General features: G+C 40.3%; 1 protein-coding gene across 1 annotated transcript; it reads left to right on the plus strand.

Moving 5' to 3' along the window:
- Positions 1-867: 867 nt before the first annotated feature.
- LOC143594618 (putative glycosyltransferase At5g03795) lies at positions 868-2834 on the plus strand. The gene is made up of 6 exons (XM_077073883.1): positions 868-1113; positions 1311-1592; positions 1731-2017; positions 2088-2320; positions 2407-2564; positions 2683-2834. Exons 1-6 carry the CDS (start codon positions 928-930, stop codon positions 2782-2784), a joined length of 1248 nt encoding a protein of 415 aa, XP_076929998.1. The 5' UTR covers positions 868-927; the 3' UTR covers positions 2785-2834.
- Positions 2835-18424: the final 15590 nt, after the last annotated feature.

Genomic DNA, 18424 nt, shown 5'->3' on the forward strand with positions numbered 1-18424 from the left:
TCTCCAAGTTCGCCTACATCCCAGGCGAACTTGTGTAAAACCATATTCAAAACCCAAACAAACAATCTAACACGATTACAGACACATACAAAACACGAGATACTGAACTACTGACATTATGCACCAACAACCAGTTTGGTACTGATTGAAACCGTAGGTTTGGAACCAGTTTGTAATTTTTTCCACCCAAACCGGTTTCAAACCGGTAACCGAACTGAAACCGGCCAAAACCGAACATAAACCGGTTAAATCCCGAACCGAAACCGATCAAAACACGAACCGAAACCGATCGTAAACCGGTTTTAACTGTTGTTGACTAAACCAAACCGATTTTAACCCAAACCGTTTTTGAGTTTTAAACCGGTTTGTGCACCTCTACTTTAGACCCTAGACTTTACTGACTCTATTAGCCTATTAAAACATAACTAAACATAGTTTTGAATATTTACAATACAACCCCTTCTACTTCTGATGATAAGTGATTAACAGTACAGATCGAACACATTACGAACTTATATGTTTTCGTTTGAAATTTATTAAACAAATTAAGAAAAGAAAAACTTAGCTAAATCGAGCCGAGTCAAGCCCAAGCTTACCCCGGCTCTAATCGGCCCGTAAACAACCCTAGACTCATCTCTCCCCGTTCTTAGCAAAAACACATTTCAACATCCTTCCTCAAGGATGGCAATCTTCCAACTTTCTTTTATATCCACCGGTAAATCTTAACATTTAACCCAATCATTTGAACAAAATAGAAAAGTATTATGCATATGCTTAAAAACCATCAATAAGATTTTTACGAATAAAACGAGATCAGTCTGACAACATACTCAACTCCTCCGATCTACATACATACACCCTCCATCAATAACACCTTCACTGCCGCAGAAGTCACACACACAACTTCTACTCACCACCCAATTACACATGTCGGCGGCGAAGCAATCGCCAATGCCCTTCACCACCATCACTACAAAACAAGGGTTAATCCTAATCCTCTCAACCTTAACACTAATCACACTCATTTACATCTCCTTCAATTCACCTCTTCAATACACCTACACCTACACTTACCCACCTCCAACCACAACAATACCCACTTCTTCATTCAAGGTTAGTTTGTTACTACTACCAATTACTTACTTATTCTTCAGATCTTTCTATTACACCATATGGGTTTTCATTATCTGGGTTTTAATTATCTGGGTTTTAATTTTCTGGGTTTTAATTTTCTGGGTTTTAAGTTTATTGGTCAGATCTTTGTATTGTACGCAATAGTTTTAAATTTTGGAAATTGAATTGGTTAACAGGAGGATGTGGGTTTAGAGGAAGACGATGGGTTTTCGGACGTGTATCAGTTACCGGATGTGTTTAGGTTGAATTACGCGGAGATGGTGAAGAGGTTTAAGGTTTATATATACCCGGATGGAGATCCCAAGACGTTTTATCAGACGCCGAGGAAACTCACCGGGAAGTATGCGAGTGAGGGGTACTTTTTTCAGAATATTAGGGAGAGCGGGTTTAGGACTGAGGATCCGGATGAAGCTCACTTGTTTTTTATTCCTATTTCTTGTCATAAGATGAGAGGGAAGGTACATAATAATCTTATTTATAGATCTTGATAATATAATTACGAGTAACAGGATTACATATTCTGAATCTACGAGCGATTTTGATTGTTTTTGGTGTTTAAGAGTTTAAAGTTAAGTTATTTTTGCAATGATATGCAGGGAACTTCGTATGAAAACATGACTATCATCGTACAAGATTATGTGAACGGTTTAATATCAAAGTATCCTTATTGGAACAGAACACTCGGTGCTGATCATTTCTTTGTCACGTGCCATGATGTTGGTGTAAGGGCAACCGAGGGACTTCCATTTCTTGTTAAGAATTCGATACGCGCCGTGTGTTCCCCGAGTTATGATGTTGGGTTCATCCCGCATAAGGATATTGCTCTTCCTCAAATATTGCAGCCTTTTGCTCTTCCACGGGGCGGAAATGATATTGAAAACAGGTTCTTATGCTTACAGTATAATGAAGTTTTGTCTCTTTGATTGCTGTAAATAATGTATGTTTCAATGCAGGACGACACTTGGTTTTTGGGCTGGTCATAGGAATTCAAGAATCAGAGTGATATTGGCACGCACGTGGGAGAATGATACAGAACTCGATATATCAAACAACCGAATAAATAGGGCTATTGGGCCTCTTGTATATCAAAAGAGATTTTATAGGACCAAATTCTGCATATGCCCCGGTGGTTCACAGGTGAACAGTGCGCGTATAGCAGATTCAATTCATTATGGTTGTATTCCAGGTAGGCATTTCATATTTGCATCTGATTTCTGAATGCAACAAGTTTGAAGTTTGAATCATGTGTTGGTCGTTTTTATTTGTTTGCAGTAATCCTGTCTAATTACTATGATCTGCCATTCAATGACATTCTTGATTGGAGTAAGTTTTCGGTCATACTCAAGGAGAAAGACGTGTATGATTTAAAGCAAATCCTCAAGGATATATCAAACGAACAATTTGTCACACTCCACAACAATTTAGTGAAGGTAACAATCTCTTTTTGTTCTTGAGTTCTTTCATGTCATATACATATAAATATAACTCTAGTTTTGCTTATAAACAGATGTTAATAAATGATAAAACATAATCTTTTTTTTGTTGCAGATTCAGAAGCACTTCCAATGGAACACGCCTCCTATTCCATACGACGCTTTTCATATGGTCATGTATGATCTGTGGTTACGCCATTCTGTTATCAAATACTGAGTTACTGTACACTTTTTTTCATTTTTTTAAAACTGGTTCTATGTAGTAATATAACAAGGTTCATATTCATTTCTAATCCTTTTTATATTGAGCTTTGGTTTGTCAATTATGGTACTTAGGGGTGGCAATCTTGACCCAAACCCTTTCAAATGAGTCAATTTGAGTTATTTTAAAAATTAAATGAGTTGGTTTGGGTAAAATGTTTTAACTAAATGGTACGAGTCATTTGAAATTTCATCCTTTTATTTTTGAATCAAAATGGGTCGACAAGTTCAAAGAAATGGGTCGATGTGGGTTAGTGTCCTAAGGAAATGTGATAGGTTTCAGATCAGAACGGGTTTTCGTACAAGACAGGTTTCGGCACGAAACGGGTTTCAGATTGGAACGGGTTCGGTTCAGGTTTCAAGCCAACAAGAGTTTTCACCCGTGACGTGTTGGGTTTTGGTTTCTTTTGTTTCTTTCTGGTCGATTTCGGACTCGTTTTTGTTCGTTTTTTCAGTTTTTTTTGTTCGGTTTGAATTCTTATAGTTTCATTTTGATTGATTTTTTCGATTGATGTCGTCCGGTTTTGGCTTTTTGTTTCTTCGTTTCATTTCCGTTGATTCTTTTGGTTTCGGTTCGATTCTAGGTGGTGTTTTTTTTATTATTATTTTTTTATTTTTATGAAACGAGGACAACGTAGGAAATATTTTAGTATTTTTATTTTTTTTGTTTATGATTTATATTTTGAGTTATAATTTTTTATTATCATTTTTGAATATTTTTTTGAGGGTTTTAAATCTTAATAGAAAACCCTTCAAAAAAATATCAACAAAATTAATAAAAAAAATCATAACTTAAAATATAAATAAAAAACGAAAAATTTAAAAAAACTAAAATGTTTCCGCCGTTATTCTCGTTCACAAAAAAAAAAAAAAAAACTTAAAACCCGGTTCGACTCTAACCTATTTCGACCCAAACCAAAACAACCCTGTTTTTAATTGATCCGTTTTAACCCAAACTCATTATGACCCATACTTGTTTTGACCCATGACTCATTTCAACCCATAACTCGTTCGACCCAACCCATCCCATTTGTCACCTCTAATGGTACTTGATGTCTTGATCATTAGATGACAGGTTACATGTAGCTAAGTAGTTTATGTTTTGACTTTTCTTCATTGCACTGTAGAACTATACATGTTTATTCGGTTATATGTAAACTGTTCTGTTTTTTGTTTTGACAACTGAAGCAGGATTTGCTTTACAAGCTTGTTTTATTGTCTTTTTAAGAATGACATAAAAATCTAATTACAAAATAGAAGCTGTATGTTGACTGCCAGGTTAGAAGAAAACATGATTTTTACTAATGAAACTATCACGTTCATTGAGATTAGTGATTATTAGGTGATATTTGTGTTACTAACTCATTTTAAGTGTTATTCTGGATTAACACGAATTCAAGTTAAGTTATAATAGCTGTTAGATAATGTGTAGAACCTGTTTTGAGCATGACTAAACTCAAATCTGTGTAGGACTGTAAATGAGCCGAGCCCAAGCTCAGATAGGTGAAAGCTCGGGCTCGATTTGATGGAGCTTTGAATGTTCATTGTAAACTTTCTAAGGTCCAGAGTCTGGACATTCTATATATTAACTGAAGAGACTAGGTCGAACTGAGCCCAAGCAGAGCCCAAGAAGTCCAGCCCAACCCAACAGCAGCCCAAGTACTTCAGACAACTATCAATTTGTCCTTGTTGATATGAGTATCATAGAGATGAGGTTGACCGGATCTTGAAAGGAAAAGAGTGTCCAGTCTTGGAGGGCAAAATAGTGTGCAGCCTTGGAGAGAAAAGAGTGTCCAGTGAATAATAGCCAGTCCCCTGCCTGGGTCATAGGGACCAGCGATCAATAGAGAGAACTCAAGGAGTAACGGTCTAGAAGGGAGATTCCCCTAGACCATTATATATGTACATTTTCTCTTTGTAAAAGAGGGACAAAAAATAATGGAACTCTCTTTTACTCTATCTTGTTCAGGGAATCTCACTGAAATTAACTCAGGGGAACATCATACATGCACACACATAACACTCAAGCACACACACCACCCATTCTTCTCCAGAACAACACACGAACCCTCACATAATCATTCACGATTCAATCAGGGTTCCAACATTGGCGCCATCCGTGGGACCCTCTTGATTGAAGGTCTCACTAAAATCTTGGAAGAATGGATGATCAAAGCCTGAAGGGAATGTCTCTACCGTTTCCTTCCGGCTCAGGCTACGTCCGCCACCAAATGCACCGTTGTTATCGTTGTCTAGCCGGAAAAAGGTCATCGGCGTTGTTCGTCCATTGTTTCGGTAAACAAGTACCAACCTAGTTCAAGTTGTCTCCGACGTTTTTCAGTCGTCGGAACCTTTTTCCGTGGCCGGCACTTTTCCGTTGCCGGAACCTTTTTCCGTGGACGAGTCTTGAAAATTACCCGGCGTGCCTTGAAAAGTCGGACATGATGATTGCCTTCAACCGACAAGACACATACCCATCTTCTTTTGTTGGGTTCAACTATGCTTTCGCCGCCGGACTTTTGAATATGATGTAGACGTCGCCGGCTGCCGGAGCTAATAACGGCTGATATAATCCAACCTGGTTGTAATTAATAAACATGCTTTGATGAAACAAGGGTTGCTGGACCTGTTGCCTTGTCGGAGTCCCGTGAATCGGTTTAATGAGGCGAATTTGAATGTGTGAGGCTTATGTTTGAACTCTAAAGACGGGATGAAGGTTTCATAAATGCTCGTAGGCATATCTTGGTGAGTCGTAGTCGGTTTTTTGTAGTTAAGTTTTCGGGATAGAAAGGGGGGTCAAAAGGGTCAACGACCAAATATGGATAAACACATAAAAGGTATCATTAACCATTTATCTATTTAACTATGTTTTATGTTCTTATACCAAAGAATGAGGAAGACCAATATCTAGGTGAATATAGGGTCAAAGGGTTTGACCTTAGTAATAAAAAAAACCAAATTTTCTTTTAGATTATCAATAATACTTAAAATCTAAAGGATCGGGTATCACAGTGTTTTGTTATAAATAAAAAACATAAAATAAACTCAAAGTTTCATAAATAGGTGCACTGTATCCCACCTACTGTATATATATAAAAAAAAAGTGGGTTGATAGGAAACCACTTTTAAAAAGTGACAGGAGATAACAGTAATTTCTTTTTAAGAGTTGATTCGTCTTTTGGGTAAACATTTACTCAATTTATGCATTATGTAAACATTACTTGTACTTTATACACTATAAAAGTTTGGAAAATGAGCTCCTCCCAGAGGTGTACTGGATTGTTACTTCAATATGAAGACCCTTCAGATTGAAATCACGTACAAAACAACTCATTCATAACAAATCTCCCAAATCTAAACAAGCCCCAAAACAACCTTTCCAGAACGAGGTCTTTCACAATGAAACCCCCTTACCATATAATTCCTTTAGAAATAGGTCCCTTACTAAACCACTTTTTCAGAAGGTCCCGTACTCCCCACAACAAACTAATTTATCGAATAATTCCTCCAGAAAAGGGTTTCTCACTAGACCATCTTCCCAAGATAAAGCCCCTTACTGAACCCCAGAACAAAGCCCCCGAGCACTTTGCCAGGGATGTCCTGGGACATTTACTCCAATATGAAGGCCCTTTTTGTGATTGAGAACAAAACCCCCCAAACCCCTTGCCAGGGGGTGTCTTGGGACATTTACTTTAATATGAAAGCCCATCTTGTGATTCAGACCTGACCCCCGTGTAATATAATTCCCTTAGACAAAGTCCCTTACCAAACAATCCTTCTTACCAAAGCCCCTTCCAAGAAAGCAAGTCATAACAGAGTTTCCTTCCAAGGGGGAAACCTCCTTTCAAGACAATCCATATATAATGAGGCTCCTCCCAAAACAATCCCTTCATTACAAACACTCCTCCCATACAATCCCTACTGAAGCCCCTTGCCATATTACAAGAATCTTTTTCAAAGAAGAAGACTTCCTTTTCAAGGGAGGAGGTATTTAAAAATTTCCTCCAGAAAAGAAAGTATCATTTGGGCAAGGGTTCCCTGCAAAGGAAAGCAACCTCTTCCAGATTTTCTTCTTAAGAAGAGTAATCACTTTCCAGTTAATGAAGGATTTGAAAAGTTTTTCCCAATGTGGAAGGAGAACCTTCTACGACATCTCTCAAATGGCAAGATTTTCCTCTAATGAAAATTAGTCCCCTTCCATTGGACGATGTATTCGAGAAACCCCTCATGTGAGGAAAAAGAGCATTATACGACAGCTTTTTGCATTACAAGAATTTTATTTAAAGGAGAATAATCCCCCTCTAAGGGATGGAATGTTTGAAGGGGACGACATATGTGAAAGGTCAATTCCATTCAGAAGGAACCCTCCCCCCTACACCAACATGGAGCTGGGGGACTAATTTGACATTTTGTCATTATGCCGTGGGTCTTTGTCATTGAAGTTTCTTTAATACAACAAGAGGGACCCGTTCATCAGCTTCTATGCATGAAGACGTATCTCATAAAGAGATCACCATTTTAGAGAGACTTCCAAGGAAAAATAATTCCCTTCTAATGAGTGAGAAGAAGAGTTCCCTTCTAAAGAGTGACAAAGTCGCTATGAAAGGAAAGAAGCCTCATGTGGTAACACTTCACATTCTAAAAATTTTCCATGGAGAAGAAACTTTCATATCCCTATTATCTTTTACAAGAAGGGAATGGGCCCCAACCAGTAGCCCCTTCCATCATCTTCATGTGTAAGACTTCTAATAGGCATTAAACCTAATCATGCTTTTTATATTTATGATTAACAAATATAATGGGTCGAGCGTACTTATAATTCCCCCAGATAGGATAAAACCCTCTAAAGGAGGCACCATACTTATAATTCCCCAGATGGGATAAAGCCCTCTAAAGAAGGCACCATACTTATCATTCTTCAGATGGGATAAAGCCCTCTAAAGAAGGCACCATACTTATAATTCCCCAGATGGGATAAAGCCCTCTAAAAGAGGCATCATACTTATAATTACCCCAGACGGGATAAAACCCTCCAAAGGAGGCACCATTCTTATAATTCCCCAGATGGGATAAAGCCCTCTAAAAGAGGCACCGTACTTATAATTCCCCTAGATGGGATAAAGCCCTCTAAAAGAGGCACCGTACTTATAATTCCCCTAGATGGGATAAAGCCCTCTTTAAGAGGCACATCACATATAATTTCCCGTTAATGGGAAAGTGACATCAATGCTCCTTCACAAGTGTGAAAGGAAAGGCCCGACTGAGGGGCTTGATCCATATACAAAATTTACCTAATCCATTAGGTTCAATACTTATAATTACCCCCGTAAAAATGGCCCCATCCATGCGGCTCAATAATCATAATTCCCCAGGGAAAAATAGCCCCTTCTAAGACTCTTAGAACTTGTATTACCCCCAAGTGGGACATGGCCCCTTGTATGAGGCTCACAACTTATATATTTCCCATTAAATGAGACACCATACATATACATCCCCCTAAGGGGGAAAGACAATTGGATCTTCTTCACAACGAGTGAAAGGAAAGCCCGACTACAAATTGATAGCTAACCTACTACATCCACCTCACAGGTTGGAAACCTTATAATCCATCAGCATACAGATTGAAAACATCATGATACATCCGGGAGCAAGAGGAGAAATATATAGAAATAATTCAAATCATCATGATTATTGTCGGTGGTTTGATACATTTTCATCATATATTATCACATTGAAAATTGTTTGTGTCTTCGTTCTATGTCCACTACTAGTAAATCAAGAATAGCAAGATCATTATTAGAGTCTGTTAATGGGCCGCTAACAACTTTGGGAGGGTTGCTCAACAAGAAGAAAGAGATTACATACTACCCAAGAGAGAAAACTTAACCTTTTCTTGGTTATGTTAAAGAAACTCGGGTCCGAAGTCCCTTATCCCAAGCATAAATAATTAGCATAAGGGACTGGGGGACTTGAAGAGATAATTACAGAACTGGGCCCATTGTGTGGAGACGAGCGCATAATGCTTGGTCTTTATTTCACCCCATGACTCCGCCATCTCAACCTTACTAGGTCCAAATATGAAGAGTCAAAATGGAATCAACCCATGGTGTTTATGGTTTACTCACCCTTTATTATATAGAAGAGGGGCTGTGTATTTATTTCATGGTAGATTTAAACTACCAAGAGAACTAGGTCAGGCTCATGGAAACTAAATATCATCTACCTCAGCCATGTACCAAAAAAAGATCTCTTCCTAAACTAGCCCAATGAATGAGTCTCGAAGGGAGGAACCTATCCTGTATGTTATGAGAAAGGTGAGCTGGAACTACATTAGTCTTTTGTCCTTATCATAAAAAAATAAGGACTAGGGGGACTTGTAAAGCTTCCTATGAAAATGGGTCTCCGTCCCATGATTGGGACCAAGTCAAGAAAGCCCAGGAGAAACTAAGATGCATGGAGAGTACTAGCTACTCTAACCAAACACCCTACTAGACAGATAAGGAGACGTGAAATGTAAATCTGAATGTGGGAAAAGGGAGCTAACAGCTAAGAGAAAGGCAGACGGTCCGAAAGGTATCATGACATATTGAGGGGAGTATGAGAGGCTTTTTCAAAATGTCGTCGGCTCAGGCGTGGGCTAGTAATGGGCTGAAGAGGTTACATTAGAAACGGGTTCTCCGAATAATAAGAGAAATAGGCCCAGTGGCAAACAAGGGCCCAGGTTAAGTATGGCTAAAGTAAGAGAGCCCAAAAGAGAGTATTTAAAAGACCTCTCAAAGTAACTAAACAAAATCAAAAATTCTAGGGGGTCAAGGTCTTATTCAATTGATCTAAACAAGTTGGTAGTATCAACCTAAAAGAAATGGTCAGAACAACACATGTCCCAGGCCATGTTGTTGGAATAGACGAGGCAAAGTCAAAGAGAGCAATTGTTCCGAAAGAAAGCTCCTAGGTCAAGAATCAACATCCAATTGAAGTTTAGGGTGGATCACGCAAGAGGTTACAACAAAGGTAGAATAGAGACTTGTTGTAAGTCCATCATACTTGTCATAAATAATGGGCACAACAGACCGGGGAGACTTGAAGAGCCTACCTCGGGTTTGGGCTTCTGAGGCGGCCCAGATGGATGAAGAGTTTAACATAAGACCAGTAAGGAAAGCCCACGGGACCCAACAAAAAGAAAAAAAAGGAGAAGGAAGGCGGACTTGAAACAAGTCTATTACCATTGTCATAAATAACAACAATAATAGACTGGGGGACTTGAAGAGACTAGGTCGAACTGAGCCCAAGCAGAGCCCAAGAAGTCCAGCCCAACCCAACAGCAACCCAAGTACTTCAGACAAGGTCCAAGGTCAACTATCGATCTGTCCTTGTTGATATGAGTATCATAGAGATGAGTTTGACAGGATATTGGTGGGAAAAGAGTGTCCAGTCTTGGAGGGAAAAGAGTGTCCAGCCTTGGAGGGAAAAGAGTGTCAAGTGGATAATAGCCGGTCCCCTGCCTGGGTCAGAGGGACCAACGGTCAATAGAGAGAACTCAAGGAGTAACGGTCTAGAAGGGAGATTCCCCTAGACCATTATATATGTACATTTTCTCTTTGTAAAAGGGGGACAAAAAATAATGGAACTCTCTTTTACTCCATCTTTTTCAGGGAATCTCACTGAAATTAACTCAGGGGAACCTCATACATGCACACACATAACACTCAAGCACACACACCACCCATTCTTCTCCAGAACAACACACGAACCCTCACATAATCATTCACGATTCAATCAGGGTTCCAACAATAACGTTGCAAAATGTGAACAATATTAATTCATTATTCGTCCACGTGATGATTTATCATTGAGCTGATGGCAAAGATAACTATCAAAGTACATGTAATTATGTGGTTTATCTTGGTTCCAATCCCAAGCACCCTAGTAAAGTTGCGAGCATAAACTTCCACAACGACTGAGATCTAATGGCTTCGATCTCTTCAAGCCGAGCTCAGTTTCATATAGCTACGGTTCTTACAATATGTTATGACAATTTGAGTGCTACCATATGATATGAGGGTTTGTGTTCGTGTTTTAACGCGTTTAACTATTTGTTTTTATTTATTAAATCTTATGAAAACAGTTTACTTTTGAGTATGGTTTTATATGTAGGTGTTTGGAGCGTAACGGAGCTTAGAGGTGCACAAAAAAACCAGTTCTGTACCTGACCCGAAACCGGTTCCAATTCGTACCCGGTGTACCCAATACCTTGTTTGAGTTATTTTATACTCGGAAAACCCTACCTGGTTCTCACTTTTCTTTCAGAAATCGGTTCCTACCCGGTTCTGGTTCCAACCCGGTTTCGGTTCGTACCCGGATAACCGGTTCCACCGGGTTTTAGCATTAAATGAGCTGTAGAATAAAAAAAATAGCCGTTGTAACCAACGGTAATATTGTCGTTTTAGGACCCTTAGAACCGGTTTTTGAGGTCCTAAAACTATATAACATGGTTTTGGATCAATTGCTTTACCACCCAAGTCAAAAAAACCAAAAGAAACTTCTCGGTTTACACTCGTTTTACAATCTCGACTTACCTACACCTCCAATTATTTTTTTCACTTCCATCACCACCACCACTTGTTATGGCAAGCATAAAAAGAAGGCGGCTTCTACATTCGTTTTATTGACCCGGTTCGTGTTGAAGATGACCCCGAAGTTGTATGGGTCATCCAACATAACTGCAACGAAGACGTATATCAGAACCGAGACTTGGTTGAGTTGATCAATGAAGACCTTAAGGCTTGTTGCAAATTTTGTGGCACTTTCTTAAAGCATGATTCGAACTCAACTTTAAAAAAACACATCGAAAAGAAATTTTGCAAGGCGTTGAAAAAAGTTCCCACATCGGACCAACTCGAATCGGGTCGAGATGGTACAATATTTCATTACAACATGAAAAAAGTTCATGAAAGAATGGCGAAGTTCGTGATTCAAGAAGGTTTGCCGTTTAACCACTTTGACAACCCTCGTTTGACGACCAGGATTCGAGAGACTCTTCAACCTCGCTACACCCATGTAATTCGTACCACCATTAGATGTCATTGTCTAAAATTATGGGAATGTTCAAAAAAAGATTTAATTGAGTTTTTTGAACTATACAAACGGGTGTGAATTTAACTAGTGATGTTTGGTCGACACTACATGGGTTACCGGAATCCTACCATTAGATGTCATTGTCTAAAATTGTGGGAATGTCGTTTGATAAAACAACAAACAATACAAAGGCGGTTGAAAAATTTTACATAAAATATACACCACATTGTTACAGAAAGTTTTTTCATGCTCGCTATGTTGCCCATATAATCAATTTCGTTGTTCAAGACAGTCTCGCCAATGAAAGTATGTACGCCGATTTGAAATGCTTTAGATATATGTTACAAGTTGTTTTTAAAAGTGGTAAAATAAGACATCTTGAATACAAAAATTATTGCATATATGTGGAAATAAAATATTTGGAGCAGAATTGGGATGTTCCAACCCGTTGGAACTCAATTTGTCATATGCTCTCTTGTGCTTTTGCCCAACAAGAAACATTACAAGCATTTCATAAAAACCTTGTGGATCGGTGCGAAGCCGATACGTTTTCTGACAGTGCTTGGGTAAATATCGGTTATTTCTTGGAGTTTCTTGATGTTTTCAAAACCGCAACCACTAACTTGTCAGGGTTTATTATCATACTAGTTGTTGGGTGTCACAAGAATTATACTACATATCTTTGAATTTTAAAGAGTTTGAAAAAAAGAATGATATTTTCAATAGTATTGTTGAACCAATGAAGGATAAGTTCAAAAAATATTTTGAAGACATACCACCGATGTTTACTTGTTCTGCCGCTTTAAACCCATATTTGAATGTGGACGGGGTTGAGGCATTGATCGAGGAAATAGTTGACAACATGAGTATGCATGAGATCGATCCGATGTTGTTGACGAAAGTGAAGGATTCTTTCAACAAATCCCTTCAAGAAATTTATGATCATTATTTCCAAGTTTTTAGTCCAAGCTCAAAGTCGACTTTTGTGAGACAAACAACAAGTAGGCCATGTAAAAACAAACTTATAAATATAATGAATGTTGTTCGAGAGTTGACGACTAAGCGACAAAGGGAAAACATGCCAACAAGTGAACTTGGTCGATATAGTAGAGCAAACTATGTTGAAGGTGCATCAGTCGAAGAGATTCACAACATTGATGTTTTGGCTTGGTGGAAAGGAAAGCAAAACGAATTTCCTATTCTTTCCGCCATGGCTCGTGACTTGCTAAGCATCCAAGCTTCAACGATAGCTTCAAAATCGGGTTTTTCTCTTAGTGGAAGGATATTATCGATGCGAAGAACAAAACTCACTCATGAGTCGTTAGAGATGTGCATTTGCCTAAAAGATCATATGGACGCAGTGGATCGTATACAAGACGAGACAAACTTTGAAGATGAAATACCACTTGAACGTCCAATTCATGATGAAGAGGTGGAAGAAGGGCTATCTTCCGGGCTATCGAGTGAAGAAGACGAAGGCGAAGACAACTAAGAAGAAAAGTTTGAAGAATGAAGAAACACTAAGTTAAATCTTACTAGACATAACCTAATATCTCACCCAAGGATGGATTAATATCTAAACCGACCTTTGACAGGTTCAGCTTAATAATTAATAGATGATATTACTACAAATGGTTGCGAGTTCCAACAGTGATGACCTGCAAAATTGAACACTGTGAGCTTGTTACGAGAAAGGGAATATGGGGTCTTCTCGTAACCACCCTCCAGTGTGAGAATGAGTATGGTAAGTAATGGATATGTATACTGAGAGTTGAGAGAGAGTGAAATCCTTTTACCGTTGAACCTCATTATGTATTTATAGCCGAAGGGAGGGAGAAGAGTTTTGGCTAGCTGTCCCACTCAATGGAACCTTCTATTCTCATGGCTGAGCACGATACTCATTCCTGATTGGTAGGACAGTCTGGCGTATTATATCCTTTCTTCTTGGGCAAGTACTGTGTTGGCCTATTCTCATTGGTCCATCATGCACTCGTACTATTGCCCGGATTATTGACTAGTGGCTCTTAGCCATGCGTCTGCCCATGGTGGAACTTCCTCTGTTCTTATGATCTCACATTTTTCCAAGTATTTCCTCCGCGATGGATCTGCACCATCACGTGGAGGATACTCTTTCCGCGAGTTTCTCATGTAAGTAAGATTAGTATGTTTATTCTGCCTACTACACATACGTATCATTTTCTTATATATGGTCCAAGGGGACTCTCTTTATCCGCTGGGTTCTTGGTTTATCTTTTATCCAGTGGTCCTTCCTTTCCTCGCCGGAGTCGCAGGAGACGTTCTATTATCCGCTGGACCTTGCTCTCATCCTCTGAAGCGTGCGTGTCTGGGTCCTTTCTTCCGTCAGGCCAATAGTGACCTTACCTTTTCGTTGACTTAAACCTCTATCCTATTATGCCTTCTTCTTTCTGGGCCTAGGCCCACTCATTGGGCTGGTAGTTTATTTGTTGGATAGTGTGCCATAACCCAGTTCCGAGAGCCCAATTCCCGGGTAGGCTCTTCAAGTCCCCCAGTCTATTATCCTTGTTATTTATGATAAGGATAATAGACTCAATTCATTCATTCCCAAGTTTCCCCTTTACCGTCTAGGGATCTTCCTTATTACTACACACCTTCTTCGGCCCAACCTGGTTAAACATCTTTCTCTCCATAAGCCGGCCCAACTTGTGTCCATATCTCTTTGATTTCTCTTTAGGCCCAGTGACGGCCCACAATCTGGGCGCTAAAACTTGTTGTGTATATTGAAGTTACACGCTTTCCCACATCATCATTATAATCATTGCTTCTCGTCTCATCACAGTTATTTCTCACCCGTTACCTTTCTCTCTTCCCTCATTCTATTTTTTCGGTGACCATCCGCCTCCTTTCCGGACATCCTTTCGTTGTGTTTTTCTTCCAGGTTAGTGTTGATCGTATCTTATTTTCTTTCTTAATCATGAGTCGTGAAGGTTATCCACCATAACCTCTGCGCTTACTCAAGAGAAGATGCTTTCTTTGTGCTCAAAATACCGTATTCCTCTATCTCTATCTTCTACACTGCCTGGACCTGGTGAGACGGCGATCAGCCGCCTGAACCTCATAGTTTTATATACTAAGAACCTTGAATGTGTCAATATCCGATACCCGCTTACCGACTTTCAGATGGCCTTGTTGAAGTACCATCTATTAGGGTTTTCTCAAGTTCATTCGCTTGGTTTTCTACGGGTAACACACTTTGAAGTTGCTTGTCGAGCATTGGGTGGTTTTGCTACAGTACCATTGTTCTGGCGGTTTTATCATTTATAGTCCGATGGTGACTGGTTTACCTTAAACTTCGTTCAGTAGAGAAGTACCCTTCATGTTACTCGAAAATGCCCACCGGTTTTTGCCCACGAGAGTGGAAAAACAACTTTTTCTTTGTTTCCCTTAATTTTGCCCCTGGCTTTCATCGCCTTTGTCTTTTATCCTCTACCATTAATGATTTTGCGCCAGGTCCACCCATGAGCCAATATGGTTTGTACAAGCTGCTTGTTGATAATAAAACAGAAGCCATGACTTACCCCGAGCCCTTGTTGTATATGGCTGGGTTGAGCCAAATATGGCCTGATCCGTCAATTCGCCCAGCTATGCTCGAGGGTGGCAAATGTCATTTGTTATTCTATGCTTTCTTATTTTTATTTTTTTTGTGTGTCCCTTGTTATTGATGCTTCAAATTATTTTTTTGCAGAGATGAGCTTAATGGAAATCCTTCAACAAGGTTCGTTGAAAACAACATAATTTGTTAAACTACCTGTGTCTCCGATGACCAGCTCTGAGATGAGTGCCTTGGCTAGTTCAGCTTCTTTGGACCCATCCGCCCCTACTTCTGTTACCAGGGCTCATTTTGAAGATATTCCCAAACGAAAAAATCCACTTTTAGACATCTTAGATGCTTTTATGAAGAGTAGGCTGCGGAGTTCGAAGCGTCCCTACCTTGGCAAAACATCATCCTCATTGCCTCCTCCTCAGTATTTTCATGAGGTCGTGGATTTGGACTTGGACTTCGCCTTCCCAGTTATTACACCTGTTGGGGGCATCAAGATGCTGGTTTCTCTAAAGATGTCCAAGCTGACCTTAAAGGAAAACAACCTCAAGTTCCCAACCCACCACCGAGTGATCCTCCCATTCCGGACTCGAATGGGTCTTCGATGGGTGATATATTTATTGCCAAATGGAAATTGGCTGTGGGAGCTTCTGTCAACACTCCCCAACTAGTCCATGATTTTCTGACCGAAGTTATTCCCCCAGCGGATTATGATCACATCCAATCGCTGTCGGCTAATTCTCTGGTGAGCGAGTTTGGAACTTATCTTTATCGTGCTTTAGCTTTGGGGGCGGCCACTCGCCAGGCCGTGATCGATGCTGATCGCATCCTGCACCAAAATCAAGAGGAGATTGCTGGTTTGAAGTGTTCGGCTAAGAAGGACAAGCAAAAAAATCAAGAGTTGAGGCAGAAGGTTGTTCTTGCTGAAGAAAAGAACTCGGAGGTGTCTTGTCTGGAGGTCGATTTATAAATCTCCAAGAGTTAGATTGTGCAGCTAACAGTCGATCTTTCTGCTGCACAAGGTCGTGTGGTTGAGCTGGAAACCAAGTATGCCACTTATCGAGTGGTTTAGGACAACCTTCATGAGGTTAGTGTTCTTCCTTGTCCCTTTACATGATGACTTATTATGTATTTGGCTTGTGACTCTTCTCCTTGGCGTGAATAGTGTTCTCAGCTAGAGACTACCCTTCAACAAACAAGAACATGCGAAACATGAAGATTTCAAGAGGGAGGCTGGTTTGGCTCGAACTCAGCAGAAGCAGCTTATCAAGGAACTCCGTCAAGGGTATGAGTAGCTACAACATGATCTAGGTCATGTTCAAGAGCTACAGCAGGAGCTACAACAGGATCTAGGTCGTTGCCCTTAGGATATCACAAAATGTTGTATTTTTGGCTCAACGCGCTTCTTTTCTCTCCCCATGAGGGGTTCAAGCGTAATATTTTCTCAACTGCATGGAGTTCCAAGTCCTCGGGACTTTTTCTCCTGAGTGATTTGCCAATTTGTATGAACCTTTTTCTCCGACCCAAACGACTTGGTAGGGTCCCTCCTATCTGGACCCCACCTTCCCTTGATCCTCATGTCTACTTGCCTCGCTCTCCCTCAGAACCAAGTCTCCCACCTTGAACTTAATTTCCATCACCCATGAGTAGTTGTACTTATCCATCTTCGTATTGTATTCGACTTCTCTCTGGGCCTCAATTTCCCTTCTTTCTTTGGCCAGTTCAAATTCAGCCTGAGATCTATCTCCTTTTCTTGCTCTGTCATTTGAGTTCGGTTAGTCAGCAATCCGATCTTAACGGGTATCATGGCTTCAGTCCCGTAGGTCAGACTGAAATGGGTTTCTCCATGGATGACCTTAGGCATCTTCTGGTGAGCGTATACAACGTGGGGAAACTCATCTACCCATGACTTTTTCTGTCGACCCAACCTGTTATTTATCCCCTCCACGATGCTTCGATTTGCATTTTCCACTTGTCCGTTGGCCTGGGGATGAGCAACGGACGTGAAGATCGGCTTGATTTTTTAATTGATGACACCATTCCCGGAAGAGCCCCCCCTGCGAACTGTTTCCCATTGTTGCTGACGTTAGAGTGAGGGAGCCCAAAACGACACACGATGTTCTCCCAAACGAACCTTTTTACCTGTTGCCCCGTGATGGTAGCTAGGGGTTTGGCCTCCACCCATTATGCAAAATAATTGATAGCTACCACTAAGAACTTGGCCTTTCCCGACCCTTCAGGGCAGGAACCAACTATATCAATACCCCACTTTTGGAACGACCATGATGAATTGACAGGGATAAGATTGAGATACGGTTGAGGGGTGATGGGGGCGTAGATTTGACAACTATCGCACCTAGGAACATGGCTGGCCAGTAGTACCCAACCCTCATAGCTCGAGCCGCCACCATCTTTTCCCCCATGTGCATCCCGCATATCCCCTCATGTATCTCTCGGATGACGTACTCAGCTTCCGTGGAGTTTATGCACTTGAATGAAGGTCCCAAGTATGACCTTCTGTATAAAGTCCCTTCAATTATTTCCTATTGAGGGGCTCAAATTCTGAGTCTATGGGCTTCTTGTCTATCCTCAGGCACAATTCCCCTTAGAGGTACAGAAGGATAGGGGTCATCCAGGTTTCCCCAAGCGCCTCAATGTTGGCCACCATAACCTCCATTATTGACGGTTGTTTGATGGTCTCTACCTTGACATCCTTGGGAAAATGATCAGAAGCCACAAATGCCAATTTTCTTAGAGCATCAGCTTTTTTGTTGAGTCTCCGAGAGATGTGTACAACCTCGGATTCTTCAAAACCTTGTAACAACTCTTGCACTTTCTTCAAATACTCTATCATTTTGGGATCTTTCGCCCCCTAGTCCCCCTTCACCTGGTTGGCCACTAGTAATGAGTCCATATGGGCTCTGATTCGTCGGGCTTTGAT

The sequence above is a fragment of the Bidens hawaiensis genome, unplaced genomic scaffold, assembly GCF_021521415.1.
Source record: "Bidens hawaiensis isolate Kalapana, Puna unplaced genomic scaffold, B.hawaiensis_p1.1 tig00044009_1, whole genome shotgun sequence".
Classification (NCBI taxonomy): domain Eukaryota; kingdom Viridiplantae; phylum Streptophyta; class Magnoliopsida; order Asterales; family Asteraceae; genus Bidens; species Bidens hawaiensis.